Genomic DNA, 20523 nt, shown 5'->3' with positions numbered 1-20523 from the left:
ATATATAAATCCTGGGAAAGTCACAATGACCAACGACATTAAAGCATGGAGGGTTAAATAGTAACAGGCAACTGTCGGCGAACGAAAAATTCATTTCCAAATTTATTAGATGTTTTCCTAAATATAAAGATCGATAGGCTGGAATTTTCTGGATTATGGCCTAATTAAGGCAAAAATATATATATTTTTACTTGAAGAACAAATATCAGAGCATAGTCAGTGAGTTATAGAATAATAAGAGTGTGGTATTTCATTGTATAACAAGAGATAGTCCATGGAAGCGAAAATAGACGTAGTTTTACACAAAATAACGTCCAAAAACAGCGGTAGAGTCAAACGGCAAATGTTGACGTTCTTTTTAAGAGGACAGGTTGATATGCGAGGCTGGCTAAAATCAGAACAGCGTTCAGGAACCTTTGTAAGGAATCATTCAGAATTTGTACACCACATATGTAAGACCAATCCTGGAGTATGCGGCCCCAGCATGGAGCCCGTACCTTGTCAAGCACAAAACGAAGCTGGAAAAAGTCCAAAGGTATCCCACTAGACTAGTCCCAGAGCTAAGAAGCATCAGTTACGAGGAAAGGCTGCGGGAAATGCACCTTACGACCCTGGAGGACAGAAGAGTAAGGGTACACATGATCACAACCTACAAAAATTCTCAGGGGAATCGACCGGTTAAACAAGGATAAACTATTCAACACTGGTGGTACGCAAACAAGGGGACACAGGTGGAAACTGAGTACCCATATGAGCCACTGGAACATTAGAAGGAATTTTTTCAGTGTCAGAGTAGTTAACGGATGGAATGCATTAGGCTGTGATGTGGTGGAGGTTGACTCCATACACAGTTTCAAATGTAAATATGATAGAGGCGAGTACGCTCAGGAACCTGTACACCAGTTGATTGACAGTTGAGAGGCGGGACCAAAGAGCCAAAGCTCAACCCCCTCAAGCACAAATAGGTGAGTACAAATAGGTAAAAATACACACACACAATCTTTATCTATAGCATATATGTAAATATGTGTGCAACAACGGTCGCGTTGCCATTCACTACGTCTTTAGTGATAATTGCATCACATCTTGATACTGCAGCCGGCATAGAAAAAGTAATTTTAAAAATGAAATTTTGTACTTTTGTAATTTTGAAATGACATGAAAAAAATTCACTGTCATGCGGCTAAATAATTCTTCTATAATCAAGTAAACTTATGCAACAGTTTACCAAGAGATATAATACAGAGTGGTGCGGGAAACATATTGAACACCTTTAGTGTGATACACAAAACAGTGTGATACAGTAAACACATCTAAACTTTAATTAGAAAAACAGTTCACAATTTCACGTTTCTACAGGTTTATAAATCTATATATGTTCCTTTAACGCTGAAGTCAGGAATGTACAAAAGTAGTCTACAATAAGGGAACAACCATGCACTATAGCCAGAAGTTGTCTACAATAAGGGAACAACCATGTACTATAGCCAGAAGTTGTCTACAATAAGGGAACAACCAAGCACTATAGCCAGAAGTTGTCTACAATAAAGGAACAACCATGCACTATAGCCAGAAATTGTCTACAATAAGGGAACAACAATGCACTATAGCCAGAAGTTGTCTACAATAAGGGAACAACCATGCACTATAGCCAGAAGTTGTCTACAATAAGGGAACAACCATACACTATAGCCAGAAGTAGTCTACAATAAGGGAACAACCATGCACTATAGCCAGAAGTTGTCTACAATAAGGGAACAACCATGCACTATAGCCAGAAGTTGTCTACAATAAGGGAACAACCATGCACTATAGCCAGAAGCTGTCTACAATAAGGGAACAACCATGCACTATAGCCAGAAGTTGTCTACAATAAGGGAACACTTATGCACTATAGCCAGAAATTGTCTACAATAAGGGAACAACCATACACTATAACCAGAAGTTGTCTACAATAAGGGAACAACCATGCACTATGACCAGAAGTAGTCTACAATAAGGGAACAACCATGCACTATAGCCAGAAGTTGTCTACAATAAGGGAACAACCATACACTATAGCCAGAAGTAGTCTACAATAAGGGAACAACCTTGCACTATAGCCAGAAGTTGTCTACAATAAGGGAACAACCATGCACTATAGCCAGAAGTTGTCTACAATAAGGGAACAACCATGCACTATAGCCAGAAGCTGTCTACAATAAGGGAACAACCATGCACTATAGCCAGAAGTTGTCTACAATAAGGGAACAATTATGCACTATAGCCAGAAGTTGTCTACAATAAGGGAACAACCATGCACTATAGCCAGAAGTTGTCTACAATAAGGGAACAACCATGCACTATAGCCAGAAGTTGTCTACAATAAGGGAACAACCATGCACTATAGCCAGAAGTAGTCTACAATATGGGAACAACCATGCACTATAGCCAGAAGTTGTCTACAATAAGGGAACAACCATGCACCATAGCCAGAAGTTGTCTAAAATAAGGGAACAACCATGCACTATAGCCAGAAGTTGTCTACAATAAGGGAACAACCATGCACTATAACCAGAAGTTGTCTACAATAAGGGAACAACCATGCACTATGACCAGAAGTAGTCTACAATAAGGGAACAACCATGCACTATAGCCAGAAGTTGTCTACAAAAAGGGAACCAACCAAGCACTATAGCCAGATGTAGTCTACAATAAGGGAACAACCATGCACTATAGCCAGAAGTTGTCTACATTAAGGGAACAACCATGCACTATAGCCAGAAGTAGTCTACAATAAGGAAACAACCATGCACTATAGCCAGAAGTTGTCTACAATAAGGGAACAACCATGCACCATAGCCAGAAGTTGTCTACAATAAGGGAACAACCATGCACTATAGCCAGAAGTTGTCTACAATAAGGGAACACCCTTGCACTATAGCCAGAAGTTGTCTACAATAAGGGAACAACCATGCACTATAGCCAGAAGTTGTCTACAATAAGGGAACAACCATGCACTATAGCCAGAAGTAGTCTACAATAAGGGAACAACCATGCACTATAGCCAGAAGTTGTCTACAATAAGGGAACAACCATGCACTATAGCCAGAAGTTGTCTACAATAAGGGAACAACCATGCACTATATCCAGAAGTTGTCTACAAAAAGGGAACAACCATGCACTATAGCCAGAAGTTGTCTACAATAAGGGAACAACCATGCACTATAGCCAGAAGTTGTCTACAATAAGGGAACAACCATGCACTATAGTCAGAAGTTGCCTACAATAAGGGAACAACCATGCACCATAGCCAGAAGTTGTCTACAATAAGGGAACAACCATGCACTATAGCCAGAAGTTATCTACAATTAAGGAACAACCATGCACTATAGCCAGAAGTTGTCTACAATAAGGGAACAACCATGCACTATAGCCAGAAGTTATCTACAATAAGGGAACAACCATGCACTATAGCCAGAAGTTGTCTACAATAAGGGAACAACCATACACTATAGCCAGAAGTTACCTACAATAAGGGAACAACCATGCACTATAGCCAGAAGTTGTCTATAATAAGAGAACAACCATGCACTATAGCCAGAAGTTGTCTACAATAAGGGAACAACCATGCATTATAGCCAGAAGTTGTCTACAATAAGGGAACCAACCAAGCACTATAGCCAGAAGTTGTCTACAATAAGGGAACAACCATGCACTATAGCCAGAAGTTGCCTACAATAAGGGAACAACCATGCACCATAGCCAGAAGTTGTCTACAATAAGAGAACAACCATGCACTATAGCCAGAAGTTGTCTACAATAAGGTAACAACCATGCACTATAGCCAGAAGTTGTCTACAATAAGGGAACAACCATGCACTATAGCCAGAAGTTGTCTACAATAAGGAAACAACCATGCACTATAGCCAGAAGTTGTCTACAATAAGGGAACAACCATACACTATAGCCAGAAGTTGTCTACAATAAGGGAACAACCATGCACTATAGCCAGAAGTTGTCTACAATAAGGGAACAACCATGCACTATAGCCAGAAGTTGTCTACAATAAGGGAACAACCATGCATTATAGCCAGAAGTTGTCTACAATAAGGGAACCAACCAAGCACTATAGCCAGAAGTGGTCTACAATAAGGGAACAACCATGCACTATAGCCAGAAGTTGTTTACAATAAGGGAACAACCATGCACTATAGCCAGAAGTTGTCTACAATAAGGGAACAACCATGCACTATAGCCAGAAGTTGTCTACAATAAGGGAACAACCATGCACTATGACCAGAAGTAGTCTACAATAAGGGAACAATCATGCACTATAGCCAGAAGTTGTCTACAATAAGGGAACCAACCAAGCACTATAGCCAGATGTAGTCTACAATAAGGGAACAACCATGCACTATAGCCAGAAGTTGTCTACAATAAGGGAACAACCATGCACTATAGCCAAGAGTAGTCTACAATAAGGGAACAACCATGCACTATAGCCAGAAGTTGTCTACAATAAGGGAACAACCATGCACTATAGCCAGAAGTTGTCTACAATAAGGGAACACCCTTGCACTATAGCCAGAAGTTGTCTACAATAAGGGAACAACCATGCACTATAGCCAGAAGTTGTCTACGATAAGGGAACAACCATGCACTATAGCCAGAAGTAGTCTACAATAAGGGAACAACCATGCACTATAGCCAGAAGTTGTCTACAATAAGGGAACAACCATGTACTATAGCCAGAAGTTGTCTACAATAAGGGAACAACCAAGCACTATAGCCAGAAGTTGTCTACAATAAAGGAACAACCATGCACTATAGCCAGAAATTGTCTACAATAAGGGAACAACAATGCACTATAGCCAGAAGTTGTCTACAATAAGGGAACAACCATGCACTATAGCCAGAAGTTGTCTACAATAAGGGAACAACCATACACTATAGCCAGAAGTAGTCTACAATAAGGGAACAACCATGCACTATAGCCAGAAGTTGTCTACAATAAGGGAACAACCATGCACTATAGCCAGAAGTTGTCTACAATAAGGGAACAACCATGCACTATAGCCAGAAGCTGTCTACAATAAGGGAACAACCATGCACTATAGCCAGAAGTTGTCTACAATAAGGGAACACTTATGCACTATAGCCAGAAATTGTCTACAATAAGGGAACAACCATACACTATAACCAGAAGTTGTCTACAATAAGGGAACAACCATGCACTATGACCAGAAGTAGTCTACAATAAGGGAACAACCATGCACTATAGCCAGAAGTTGTCTACAATAAGGGAACAACCATACACTATAGCCAGAAGTAGTCTACAATAAGGGAACAACCTTGCACTATAGCCAGAAGTTGTCTACAATAAGGGAACAACCATGCACTATAGCCAGAAGTTGTCTACAATAAGGGAACAACCATGCACTATAGCCAGAAGCTGTCTACAATAAGGGAACAACCATGCACTATAGCCAGAAGTTGTCTACAATAAGGGAACAATTATGCACTATAGCCAGAAGTTGTCTACAATAAGGGAACAACCATGCACTATAGCCAGAAGTTGTCTACAATAAGGGAACAACCATGCACTATAGCCAGAAGTTGTCTACAATAAGGGAACAACCATGCACTATAGCCAGAAGTAGTCTACAATATGGGAACAACCATGCACTATAGCCAGAAGTTGTCTACAATAAGGGAACAACCATGCACCATAGCCAGAAGTTGTCTAAAATAAGGGAACAACCATGCACTATAGCCAGAAGTTGTCTACAATAAGGGAACAACCATGCACTATAACCAGAAGTTGTCTACAATAAGGGAACAACCATGCACTATGACCAGAAGTAGTCTACAATAAGGGAACAACCATGCACTATAGCCAGAAGTTGTCTACAAAAAGGGAACCAACCAAGCACTATAGCCAGATGTAGTCTACAATAAGGGAACAACCATGCACTATAGCCAGAAGTTGTCTACATTAAGGGAACAACCATGCACTATAGCCAGAAGTAGTCTACAATAAGGAAACAACCATGCACTATAGCCAGAAGTTGTCTACAATAAGGGAACAACCATGCACCATAGCCAGAAGTTGTCTACAATAAGGGAACAACCATGCACTATAGCCAGAAGTTGTCTACAATAAGGGAACACCCTTGCACTATAGCCAGAAGTTGTCTACAATAAGGGAACAACCATGCACTATAGCCAGAAGTTGTCTACAATAAGGGAACAACCATGCACTATAGCCAGAAGTAGTCTACAATAAGGGAACAACCATGCACTATAGCCAGAAGTTGTCTACAATAAGGGAACAACCATGCACTATAGCCAGAAGTTGTCTACAATAAGGGAACAACCATGCACTATATCCAGAAGTTGTCTACAAAAAGGGAACAACCATGCACTATAGCCAGAAGTTGTCTACAATAAGGGAACAACCATGCACTATAGCCAGAAGTTGTCTACAATAAGGGAACAACCATGCACTATAGTCAGAAGTTGCCTACAATAAGGGAACAACCATGCACCATAGCCAGAAGTTGTCTACAATAAGGGAACAACCATGCACTATAGCCAGAAGTTATCTACAATTAAGGAACAACCATGCACTATAGCCAGAAGTTGTCTACAATAAGGGAACAACCATGCACTATAGCCAGAAGTTATCTACAATAAGGGAACAACCATGCACTATAGCCAGAAGTTGTCTACAATAAGGGAACAACCATACACTATAGCCAGAAGTTACCTACAATAAGGGAACAACCATGCACTATAGCCAGAAGTTGTCTATAATAAGAGAACAACCATGCACTATAGCCAGAAGTTGTCTACAATAAGGGAACAACCATGCATTATAGCCAGAAGTTGTCTACAATAAGGGAACCAACCAAGCACTATAGCCAGAAGTTGTCTACAATAAGGGAACAACCATGCACTATAGCCAGAAGTTGCCTACAATAAGGGAACAACCATGCACCATAGCCAGAAGTTGTCTACAATAAGAGAACAACCATGCACTATAGCCAGAAGTTGTCTACAATAAGGTAACAACCATGCACTATAGCCAGAAGTTGTCTACAATAAGGGAACAACCATGCACTATAGCCAGAAGTTGTCTACAATAAGGAAACAACCATGCACTATAGCCAGAAGTTGTCTACAATAAGGGAACAACCATACACTATAGCCAGAAGTTGTCTACAATAAGGGAACAACCATGCACTATAGCCAGAAGTTGTCTACAATAAGGGAACAACCATGCACTATAGCCAGAAGTTGTCTACAATAAGGGAACAACCATGCATTATAGCCAGAAGTTGTCTACAATAAGGGAACCAACCAAGCACTATAGCCAGAAGTGGTCTACAATAAGGGAACAACCATGCACTATAGCCAGAAGTTGTTTACAATAAGGGAACAACCATGCACTATAGCCAGAAGTTGTCTACAATAAGGGAACAACCATGCACTATAGCCAGAAGTTGTCTACAATAAGGGAACAACCATGCACTATGACCAGAAGTAGTCTACAATAAGGGAACAATCATGCACTATAGCCAGAAGTTGTCTACAATAAGGGAACCAACCAAGCACTATAGCCAGATGTAGTCTACAATAAGGGAACAACCATGCACTATAGCCAGAAGTTGTCTACAATAAGGGAACAACCATGCACTATAGCCAAGAGTAGTCTACAATAAGGGAACAACCATGCACTATAGCCAGAAGTTGTCTACAATAAGGGAACAACCATGCACTATAGCCAGAAGTTGTCTACAATAAGGGAACAACCCTTGCACTATAGCCAGAAGTTGTCTACAATAAGGGAACAACCATGCACTATAGCCAGAAGTTGTCTACGATAAGGGAACAACCATGCACTATAGCCAGAAGTAGTCTACAATAAGGGAACAACCATGCACTATAGCCAGAAGTTGTCTACAATAAGGGAACAACCATGCACTATAGCCAGAAGTTGTCTACAATAAGGGAACAACCATGCACTATAGCCAGAAGTTGTCTACAATAAGGGATTAACCATGCACTATAGCCAGAAGTTGTCTACAATAAGGGAACAACCATGCACCATAGCCAGAAGTTGTCTAAAATAAGGGAACAACCATGCACTATAGCCAGAAGTTGCCTACAATAAGGGAACAACCATGCACCATAGCCAGAAGTTGTCTACAATAAGGGAACAACCATGCACTATAGCCAGAAGTTGTCTACAATAAGGGAACAACCATGCACTATAGCCAGAAGTTGTCTACAATAAGGGAACAACCATGCACTATAGCCAGAAGTTGTCTACAATAAGGGAACAACCATGCACTATAGCCAGAAGTTGTCTACAATAAGGGAACAACCATGCACTATAGCCAGAAGTTGTCTACAATAAGGGAACAACCATGCACTATAGCAAGAAGTTGTCTACAATAAGGGAACAACCATACACTATAGCCAGAAGTTGTCTACAATAAGGGAACAACCATGCACTATAGCCAGAAGTTGTCTACAATAAGGGAACAACCATGCACTATAGCCAGAAGTTGTCTACAATAAGGGAACAACCATGCACTATAGCCAGAAGTTGTCTACAATAAGGGAACCAACCAAGCACTATAGCCAGAAGTTGTCTACAATAAGGGAACAACCATGCACTATAGCCAGAAGTTGTCTACAATAAGGGAACAACCATGCACTATAGCCAGAAGTTGTCTACAATAAGGGAACAACCATGCACCATAGCCAGAAGTTGTCTACAATAAGGGAACAACCATGCACTATAGCCAGAAGTTGTCTACAATAAGGGAACACCCTTGCACTATAGCCATAAGTTGTCTACAATAAGGGAACAACCATGCACTATAGCCAGAAGTTGTCTACAATAAGGGAACAACCATGCACTATAGCCAGAAGTTGTCTACAATAAGGGAACAACCATACACTATAGCCAGAAGTTGTCTACAATAAGGGAACAACCATGCACTATAGCCAGAAGTTGTCTATAATAAGAGAACAACCATGCACTATAGCCAGAAGTTGTCTACAATAAGGGAACAACCATGCATTATAGCCAGAAGTTGTCTACAATAAGGGAACCAACCAAGCACTATAGCCAGAAGTTGTCTACAATAAGGGAACAACCATGCACTATAGCCAGAAGTTGCCTACAATAAGGGAACAACCATGCACCATAGCCAGAAGTTGTCTACAATAAGAGAACAACCATGCACTATAGCCAGAAGTTGTCTACAATAAGGTAACAACCATGCACTATAGCCAGAAGTTGTCTACAATAAGGGAACAACCATGCACTATAGCCAGAAGTTGTCTACAATAAGGAAACAACCATGCACTATAGCCAGAAGTTGTCTACAATAAGGGAACAACCATACACTATAGCCAGAAGTTGTCTACAATAAGGGAACAACCATGCACTATAGCCAGAAGTTGTCTACAATAAGGGAACAACCATGCACTATAGCCAGAAGTTGTCTACAATAAGGGAACAACCATGCATTATAGCCAGAAGTTGTCTACAATAAGGGAACCAACCAAGCACTATAGCCAGAAGTGTCTACAATAAGGGAACAACCATGCACTATAGCCAGAAGTTGTTTACAATAAGGGAACAACCATGCACTATAGCCAGAAGTTGTCTACAATAAGGGAACAACCATGCACTATAGCCAGAAGTTGTCTACAATAAGGGAACAACCATGCACTATGACCAGAAGTAGTCTACAATAAGGGAACAATCATGCACTATAGCCAGAAGTTGTCTACAATAAGGGAACCAACCAAGCACTATAGCCAGATGTAGTCTACAATAAGGGAACAACCATGCACTATAGCCAGAAGTTGTCTACAATAAGGGAACAACCATGCACTATAGCCAAGAGTAGTCTACAATAAGGGAACAACCATGCACTATAGCCAGAAGTTGTCTACAATAAGGGAACAACCATGCACTATAGCCAGAAGTTGTCTACAATAAGGGAACACCCTTGCACTATAGCCAGAAGTTGTCTACAATAAGGGAACAACCATGCACTATAGCCAGAAGTTGTCTACGATAAGGGAACAACCATGCACTATAGCCAGAAGTAGTCTACAATAAGGGAACAACCATGCACTATAGCCAGAAGTTGTCTACAATAAGGGAACAACCATGCACTATAGCCAGAAGTTGTCTACAATAAGGGAACAACCATGCACTATAGCCAGAAGTTGTCTACAATAAGGGATTAACCATGCACTATAGCCAGAAGTTGTCTACAATAAGGGAACAACCATGCACCATAGCCAGAAGTTGTCTAAAATAAGGGAACAACCATGCACTATAGCCAGAAGTTGCCTACAATAAGGGAACAACCATGCACCATAGCCAGAAGTTGTCTACAATAAGGGAACAACCATGCACTATAGCCAGAAGTTGTCTACAATAAGGGAACAACCATGCACTATAGCCAGAAGTTGTCTACAATAAGGGAACAACCATGCACTATAGCCAGAAGTTGTCTACAATAAGGGAACAACCATGCACTATAGCCAGAAGTTGTCTACAATAAGGGAACAACCATGCACTATAGCCAGAAGTTGTCTACAATAAGGGAACAACCATGCACTATAGCCAGAAGTTGTCTACAATAAGGGAACAACCATACACTATAGCCAGAAGTTGTCTACAATAAGGGAACAACCATGCACTATAGCCAGAAGTTGTCTACAATAAGGGAACAACCATGCACTATAGCCAGAAGTTGTCTACAATAAGGGAACAACCATGCACTATAGCCAGAAGTTGTCTACAATAAGGGAACCAACCAAGCACTATAGCCAGAAGTTGTCTACAATAAGGGAACAACCATGCACTATAGCCAGAAGTTGTCTACAATAAGGGAACAACCATGCACTATAGCCAGAAGTTGTCTACAATAAGGGAACAACCATGCACCATAGCCAGAAGTTGTCTACAATAAGGGAACAACCATGCACTATAGCCAGAAGTTGTCTACAATAAGGGAACACCCTTGCACTATAGCCAGAAGTTGTCTACAATAAGGGAACAACCATGCACTATAGCCAGAAGTTGTCTACATTAAGGGAACAACCATGCACTATAGCCAGAAGTAGTCTACAATAAGGGAACAACCATGCACTATAGCCAGAAGTTGTCTACAATAAGGGAACAACCTTGCACTATAGCCAGAAGTTGTCTACAATTAGGGAACAACCATACACTATAACCAGAAGTTGTCTACAATAAGGGAACAACCATGCACTATAGCAAGAAGTTGCCTACAATAAGGGAACAACCATGCACTATAGCCAGAAGTTGTCTACAATAAGGGAACAACCATGCACTATAGCCAGAAGTTGTCTACAATAAGGGAACAACCATGCACTATAGCCAGAAGTTGTCTACAATAAGGGAACAACCATGCACTATAGCCAGAAGTTGTCTACAATAAGGGAACAACCATGCACTATAGCCAGAAGTTGTCTACAATAAGGGAACAACCATACACTATAGCCAGAAGTTGTCTACAATAAGGGAACAACCATGCACTATAGCCAGAAGTTGTCTATAATAAGGGAACAACCATGCACTATAGCCAGAAGTTGTCTACAATAAGGGAACAACCATGCATTATAGCCAGAAGTTGTCTACAATAAGGGAACCAACCAAGCACTATAGCCAGAAGTTGTCTACAATAAGGGAACAACCATGCACTGTAGCCAGAAGTTGCCTACAATAAGGGAACAACCATGCACCATAGCCAGAAGTTGTCTACAATAAGGGAACAACCATGCACTATAGCCAGAAGTTGTCTACAATAAGGGAACAACCATGCACTATAGCCAGAAGTTGTCTACAATAAGGAAACAACCATGCACTATAGCCAGAAGTTGTCTATAATAAGGGAACAACCAAACACTATAGCCAGAAGTTGTCTACAATAAGGGAACAACCATGCACTATAGCCAGAAGTTGTCTACAATAAGGGAACAACCATGCACTCTAGCCAGAAGTTGTCTACAATAAGGGAACAACCATGCATTATAGCCAGAAGTTGTCTACAATAAGGGAACCAACCAAGCACTATAGCCAGAAGTTGTCTACAATAAGGGAACAACCATGCACTATAGCCAGAAGTTGTCTACAATAAGGGAACAACCATGCACTATAGCCAGAAGTTGTCTACAATAAGGGAACAACCATGCACTATAGCCAGAAGTTGTCTACAATAAGGGAACAACCATGCACTATGACCAGAAGTAGTCTACAATAAGGGAACAACCATGCACTATAGCCAGAAGTTGTCTACAATAAGGGAACCAACCAAGCACTATAGCCAGTTGTAGTCTACAATAAGGGAACAACCATGCACTATAGCCAGAAGTTGTCTACAATAAGGGAACAACCATGCACTATAGCCAGAAGTAGTCTACAATAAGGGAACAACCATGCACTATAGCCAGAAGTTGTCTACAATAAGGGAACAACCATGCACCATAGCCAGAAGTTGTCTACAATAAGGGAACAACCATGCACTATAGCCAGAAGTTGTCTACAATAAGGGAACACCCTTGCACTATAGCCAGAAGTTGTCTACAATAAGGGAACAACCATGCACTATAGCCAGAAGTTGTCTACGATAAGGGAACAACCATGCACTATAGCCAGAAGTAGTCTACAATAAGGGAACAACCATGCACTATAGCCAGAAGTTGTCTACAATAAGGGAACAACCATGCACTATAGCCAGAAGTTGTCTACAATAAGGGAACAACCATGCACTATAGCCAGAAGTTGTCTACAATAAGGGAACAACCATGCACTATAGCCAGAAGTTGTCTACAATAAGGGAACAACCATGCACTATAGCCAGAAGTTGTCTACAATAAGGGAACAACCATGCACTATAGCCAGAAGTTGCCTACAATAAGGGAACAACCATGCACCATAGCCAGAAGTTGTCTACAATAAGGGAACAACCATGCACTATAGCCAGAAGTTGTCTACAATAAGGGAACAACCATGCACTATAGCCAGAAGTTGTCTACAATAAGGGAACAACCATGCACTATAGCCAGAAGTTGTCTACAATAAGGGAACAACCATGCACTATAGCCAGAAGTTGTCTACAATAAGGGAACAACCATACACTATAGCCAGAAGTTGTCTACAATAAGGGAACAACCATGCACTATAGCCAGATGTTGTCTACAATAAGGGAACAACCATGCACTATAGCCAGAAGTTGTCTACAATAAGGGAACAACCATGCATTATAGCCAGAAGTTGTCTACAATAAGGGAACCAACCAAGCACTATAGCCAGAAGTTGTCTACAATAAGGGAACAACCATGCACTATAGCCAGAAGTTGTCTACAATAAGGGAACAACCATACACTATAGCCAGAAGTTGTCTACAATAAGGGAACAACCATGCACTATAGCCAGATGTTGTCTACAATAAGGGAACAACCATGCACTATAGCCAGAAGTTGTCTACAATAAGGGAACAACCATGCATTATAGCCAGAAGTTGTCTACAATAAGGGAACCAACCAAGCACTATAGCCAGAAGTTGTCTACAATAAGGGAACAACCATGCACTATAGCCAGAAGTTGTCTACAACAAGGGAACAACCATGCACTATAGCCAGAAGTTGTCTACAATAAGGGAACAACCATGCACTATAGCCAGAAGTTGTCTACAATAAGGGAACAACCATGCACTATAACCAGGAACCTTTTTCGGGGCCTCGATGGTGAGAACACCATCAGGAGAGAGGGAGGACGCCACCATGTCGACCAGGACGTTCTCAGGCAGCGTGTACTTCCTGTAAGTAGAAACACTCGGTTTAACGCATTTCAACATCGGGAAAAACTCATGATACCTATGTACATTGTCCTGCAACACCCACGTTGATTATATACATTGCCCTGCAACACCCACATTGATTATATACATTACCCTGCAACACCCACATTGATTATATACATTGCCCTGCAACACCCACATTGATTATATACATTGCCCTGCAACACCCACATTGATTTTATACATTGCCCTGCAACACCCACATTGATGCAACACATGCAACACCCCACTGTGTCTATATGCATCGCCCTGCAGTATTATACATCGCCCTGCAACACATGCAACACCCACAGTGTCTTTATACATCACCCTGCAACACATGCAACACCCACAGTGTCTTTATACATCACGCTGCAACACATGCAACACCCCACTGTGTCTATATTCATCGCCCTGCAGTATTATACATCGCCCTGCAACACATGCAACACTCACAGTGTCTTTATACATCGCCCTGCAACACATGCAACACTCACAGTGTCTTTATACACCGCCCTGCAACACATGCAACACCCACAGTGTCTTTATACATCGCCCTGCAACACATGCAACACCCACAGTGACTATATACATCGCCCTGCAACACATGCAACACCCACAGTGACTATATACATCGCCCTGCAACACATGCAACACCCACAGTGACTATATACATCGCCCTGCAACACATGCAACACTCACAGTGTCTTTATACATCGCCTTGCAACACTCACAGTGTCTTTATACATCGCCCTGCAACACATGCAACACTCACAGTGTCTTTATACATCGCCCTGCAACACATGCAACACTCACAGTGACAACCAAGTAAATACAAGTTTTTTGACGTTTATATTTGGAAGCAGAAAGGTGACATTGTAACTATTAATATAAAGTCGTCTTTTTACCATATAAAATACGTTGATTTCAGTCAATTAAATCGTAGAAATTTTAAGCAAACATACAAATTACGTTTTAATGTTTCTAATTTAAATTAGAAACAAATACTTAATGTGCGTGAGTGTGTTTGTGTGTGTGTAGTTATCTAATTGTGCTTACGGGGGTTGAGCTCTGGCTCTTTGGTCCCGCCTCTCAACTATATGTGTTGAGCTCTGGCTCTTTGGCCCCGCCTCTCAACTGTCAATCAACTGATGTACAGATTCCTGAGCCTACTGGGCTCTATCATATCTACATTTGAAACTGTGTATTTGCTGTGAGCTGTGAAGCCCCTCGCAGCCTCGAAGCTGCAGGGAGGTGTTTTGACAGTTGTTAAGGTGACAGGCTCTTGAGTACATAACGAATGTGAGTCACTGTGTACTAGTAACTAAATTGTTGAATAAATTCATTTATTTTGTTACACATCCCTTTGACGTCATTTCTCATTTTGAAGTACTGCCCCCATTATTCATCTAAATTGCTAGTTGACATTGTCATTAATTTGAGTTGGCTCGGGATCCAGCCCAGAGCCTCAATCACTGAATATAAGATTCGGTGTGAGGACCTGTCCGCTTCCTGTGAGATTTGCTTGCAAGCAAGTTGCAGAGCAAAGGACCTAAGTGTGTAAGGTCTGGTATTGCGTGTGGTGAAGTAAAAGACCTTCCTGGCCTCCATCTCCACCTGGAATACCTAGACCTTGGCGTCTTGGTCACACCTCCGGATTGTATTCCTTTGTTTGTCGAAGGCAAATATTCGAATCCACATCTCATTATAACCAGTTCCTTCACATCTGGCGCCCATCGTGGGGCTAGAGCCTGTGAGGGTGGATCACACACGAGGAACCTGAAGATGTATCCAGGTATCCCACTCATCTGACGAAGGACCTGGAGATGTATCCGGGTATCCCACTCACCTGACGAAGGACCTGGAGATGGATCCGGGTATCCCACTCACCTGACGAAGGACCTGGAGATGTATCCGGGTATCCCACTCACCTGACGAAGGACCTGGAGATGTATCCGGGTATCCCACTCACCTGACGAAGGACCTGGAGATGTATCCGGGTATCCCACTCACCTGACGAAGGACCTGGAGATGGATCCGGGTATCCCACTCACCTGACGAAGTGCCTGGAGATGGATCCATGTTCGTCTTGCCTCTCTTCGTGTTTACCCTCCACCTCCACGACGCCTTCAACCACACGAACCTTCAGCTCCTCCGGCTTGAACTGCTGAACGTCCAGCGACATCTGTTGTCAAGACAAAAACGCTTTGAACACGACTCACGACTGATGATGTTCAAATAATTCTCGAACAGTAGTTCACTGACGCCCTCTGCTTCCGAATCGCATCTCTTTAAATGCATACGTCACCTAACTACAGACAAAATTCTATTATGTAATATTAATTTATATTTGAGAAAATATTTGATTTTGCAGCCAATGTTGATGAATGCTTCCATTAGGGTGGGCGTCGCCTAGACGAGCCTAACTGCTGGACAGACTGTGATTATTGGATTGAGCCACATACTGCACAACTGCTGGACTTGTGCCACATACTATACAGAACTACTGGACGTGAGCCACATACAACATACAACGACTACTGGATGGGAGCTACATACTTCACAGGACTACTGGACGTGAGCCACATACTACACAACTACTGGACGTGAGCCACATACTACAGACCACAATTACTAGACGTGAGCCACATACTACACAACACATCTTCTGGACGTGAGCTACATACTACACACCACAACTACTGTACGGGAGTCACATGCTACGCACAATCCGCTTCTACAGAGTCTTCAAGTAGCCAGCTCATACCGGAGAAAACGGTATAGGATACTCACGGTAAACTTGTCGGTGTGTTGACTAAGGGAGGAGATCCCGGAGCGCTCGCGGGGCGGGCGGCGACAGCGGGTGTAGAGGGAGGCGGTGGGTGACGACACGTCCTCCTCGGCCATCACTGACCCGAAGTGCTGGACGTGCCCACAGCCATGCGTTCAGTGAGATGGTAATTGGTAAGATAATTATCGAGATAAAGAGTTCGTACAGTCGGGTTTCATTTCCACCCACACTCAGGAATTCTCGATTCAAATCCTGGGAGGGACGGAAATGGTTGGGTGCGTTTCCTATCCTTTTTACTTAGCAATAAAATAGTACCCAAGAGTTAGTCAGCATGTTATGGGGATGCATCCTGGGGAGGGCCGATAATTTGTTTTTGGGTGGGGGGGGGGGGGGGGAGGGGACCTCTATATAACCCTTACAGTATATGTTGTTATGAACCTCCAGGTAGCCTAATGAGGTAGTCCTGCATTTGTGAGAGTTATTGTGCACCTGACCAGATATAGGACCCAGGTAAATGAATTAAACTAAACAACGTCAGTAATTGTGATTGAAGAGAAGGAAAGCAGAGAGCCTCACTTGAGTCGTGAGATTCGACGGAGACAGACGTACGTAGTTGCCTCCTAACGAAGAAGGAAGTTTGTAGCTCATGGTGAAGAATTGGTGAGGAACTACACGAACAACGTGTGAGGAAGCTGTTGGAGGATGGCGTGTAACGTATCTTTGTTATGGTGGTAACTATATATGGGCGACCTGAAGTCTATTGGGTGGTCGTGCCTTCGTGGACCCGATTGTGTGTGTAAATCCTTTAAGGGGATAATTGGGCAGGTGTTCCTGTGTGGCACCTGTTACGTCACTTCTCATGCTCAAGACAGGACGAGAAGAAGCCGATAGTATCATGTCCCAGAGAAATTTGTGGACGACAGGTTGGGCGCCATATTTGTGCGTCGTTTGACAGGCGTCGACACGACATCCTTTTGCGGCAAGAACACAATATTCTGTCATGTATAGCTTGTTATAGTTTGATCGTGTGCCCAGTGATCTTATAGGAGGTTATTGAATGTAGGTTAGAGAGTTGGTGAAAATAATGAGAGGATGTAATGAGTTTGAGATGATTTGCTATTACGGAGGCGGAAGCGACATATGCTCTCGCAGACGAGTGCAGTGTACGACTGAGGGGTGGGAGCCCCCTGTGGACTCGTCCATTGTGGGGGAGTACGCATTTCAGTACAGTCGGGGCAGGGGATAGGGCAATGTGCGGTGGAATCTATTCTGTATATAAATATTATTTGAGTTTGATACGAGAATATGTAATTATGACAGAGGAACTTCATATATATGGTGGAACTTCATGTAGCAGTGGTACTTGGAGGACGTGTTTCGTCGTTGTTCGACGTAACAACGAAAGCAGCAGTAATATTGAGAAGAGTGCAGGAGTACCTACCTAATTTGAGGACCCGTTGATGGATAGTCCTGTTTGTGGGCCTCAGGACGTAATACAGAGGTATATGGACACCATTATTGTTTGAGGGAGTGCATGAATTCATATGTTATTAGTTGTGTTCATATATATCACCTTACAGTGTAAGGTGATACGCTAATATTTATCTTGTTTGAGTTAATTTATATGCAAGTTGCCTAGCCCAGACGGTGAGAAGGCCGGGGGTTGCTAGTAAAGATTAAACAGCAGGATAGCGTAGTTTATTTGTTGGAGCATTAATACTATATAGGTGTGATGTGGTGCTAGATAGTTGGACCTGATGATACTATGCTGATATATTTCACTCTTTGTATTGTTGTAATAAATGCTTGTCTGTAGACAACTTGTTTTGCACTTGTCCTGATGAGAATTTCTAAAAGGAGGGAGAGAGAAACAATTGCAGGTCGGTCGACAGCAGACATAATATCATGAAGAGGAACTAGAAGAAGATCATCCCAAAGCAAGGAGAGAGAGGGGTAAGTAATATCGGCTCCGTGGGGTGTGTACTCATGATAATGGGCCGGTTCTGAGCCCATTCCCCAAACAATATGACGGAGAGCCCCTCTCTCCATAGTTTACATCATTAGAGGGTGACTCTCCATAGGTGGAGGTGTTAGTGAACATTAGTGTGGTGTTATTGTTAGTTTTAATGGGTGTTTCTGACATATACAAGGGGACCATTCATAATGTACACTGGCCGTCAGTCCCCCGACACAATTAATTATTATTATTTTTTGTTTATTTATATTCAAGAGTTCTTACATTCTTTTAAAGCCACAAGCACACACAGCGTTACGGGCATGTCCTTATGCCTAATTTTCCCCGAAATACTACCCACAAAATCGTTTAACAATCAGGTACTCATTCACTGCTGGGTGAACAGAGGATTGGTGCCCAGTCAATCTTCCCCGGCCAGGATACGAACCCAGGCCAAAGCGCCGGGTGAATGTTTTACAACTACACCACGAGGACTGGCCAAAATATTTTTTTGGGTAAAAACCCACAGTTGTGTATATGTGAAATTTATGTATTGAACTTATGCCAAGTCTTTCGCACTCTTCTGAGTGTTTTATCAAGGTCTGAGTGAGTGATTAGGACGAGACTTACATCTCAACGTCTAATGAGGCTGTTAACCTGGGTCCTGTTCTCTTATTCTTCTTGACCGCCTGACCAGGTCACCCCTAATCCCGACAGCAGATGTACCTGCGGTAAAGTCTTCTACGGAAATATGGTCATGTGTCCTTTCTGTAATCCTGCTAATCTGGGAACCGGAATTGTTAGTAATCGAGGAGAACCATCGTAATCCACTACTCTCGCTAAAAGAAAACTTCCAAATATCTCTGTGACACATCTGAGTTTCCAGTTTCCACCGATGTTCCCTTATTCTGCTAATACTCAGCGTGAACATTTTGTCTATTTCCACTCTGTCAATCCTTCCGAGTATTTTATATGTTCTTATCATATCACACCCCCCCCCCCCCATATTCCTTCTTTTTTTTGAGTCGTCAGGTTCATTTTGTACAGGCGCTCTTCATAACTCATCCCTCGTAACTCTGGGACGAGCCTCGTCGCAAATTTCTGAACCTTTTCCCGTTTCCGTATATGTTGCTTTAGGTTGGGGTCTCCATGATGGGGGTGGCAAACTCCAAGACTGGTCTCACGCAGGCAGTGACATTGACATATAGGACTCTACATCTGTAAACATGTCATTTATGTATATTAAAAATATAACTGATCCCAGCACCGATCCTTGAGGTACTCCACTCGTTACTGTTCGCCAGTCAGACTTCTCGCCCTCTACCGTTACTCTCTCGTTCCTTCCTGTTAGGTAATTCCTTAATCCTGCTAGGGCCTTTCTGCTTACTACAGCCTGCCTCTCAAATTTGAATAGCAGTCTCCTGTGCGATACTGCATCAAAGATTTTTTGGTAGTTCAGAAAATGCAGTCAGCCCATCCTTCCCTGTCCTGCCTTATTCTTGTTATTTTATCATGCAATTCCAGAAGGTTTGTTAGCCATGATTTTTCTACCCTGAACCCATGTTTGTGTTTGCTTACAAAACTAATGTTCACTAGGTGTGCAACAAGTCTTAGCCTAATTATTGTTTTAAGTGCAGGAGATGCGTGTCAGTGATACAAGAAGAAAAATGTCGGTGAACGATTAAGTGACAAGACTAAGGAAAATAGAGGGGGCATATACAGAAATGACAAGGGAATCTGCGAGGCACTGAATGCCAGTTTTCATGGAGTGTTCACAACCGAGCCTGAGCAGCTCCCATTGTTAGAAGAGATTACCCCTAGATGAAAGACTGCCAGATATAGAGGTGACAGCAGAGGAGGTAATGAATCAGTTGACAACACTGGATGCAACTGAA

The 20523-nt window shown here is 42.2% G+C and overlaps 1 protein-coding gene across 2 annotated transcripts in view; it reads right to left on the bottom strand.

The window, feature by feature from the left end:
• LOC138357585 (alpha-crystallin A chain-like) overlaps window positions 1-20523 on the bottom strand; it is a 78173-nt gene that overhangs the window by 43322 nt on the left and 14328 nt on the right. For both annotated transcript variants that reach the window (XM_069314544.1, XM_069314543.1), the window contains exons 3-5: window positions 16677-16805; window positions 15938-16068; window positions 13773-13863 (exon numbers count right to left, since the gene is read on the bottom strand). In XM_069314544.1, coding sequence (XP_069170645.1) covers window positions 13773-13863; window positions 15938-16068; window positions 16677-16805 — 351 coding nt within the window. The remainder of the gene's footprint in view (window positions 1-13772; window positions 13864-15937; window positions 16069-16676; window positions 16806-20523) is intronic.

This window comes from Procambarus clarkii, chromosome 79 (assembly GCF_040958095.1).
Source record: "Procambarus clarkii isolate CNS0578487 chromosome 79, FALCON_Pclarkii_2.0, whole genome shotgun sequence".
In the NCBI taxonomy this organism is placed as follows: domain Eukaryota; kingdom Metazoa; phylum Arthropoda; class Malacostraca; order Decapoda; family Cambaridae; genus Procambarus; species Procambarus clarkii.
Note: the sequence above shows the minus strand (reverse complement) of the source record. Positions and strands in the feature narration are given on the sequence as shown.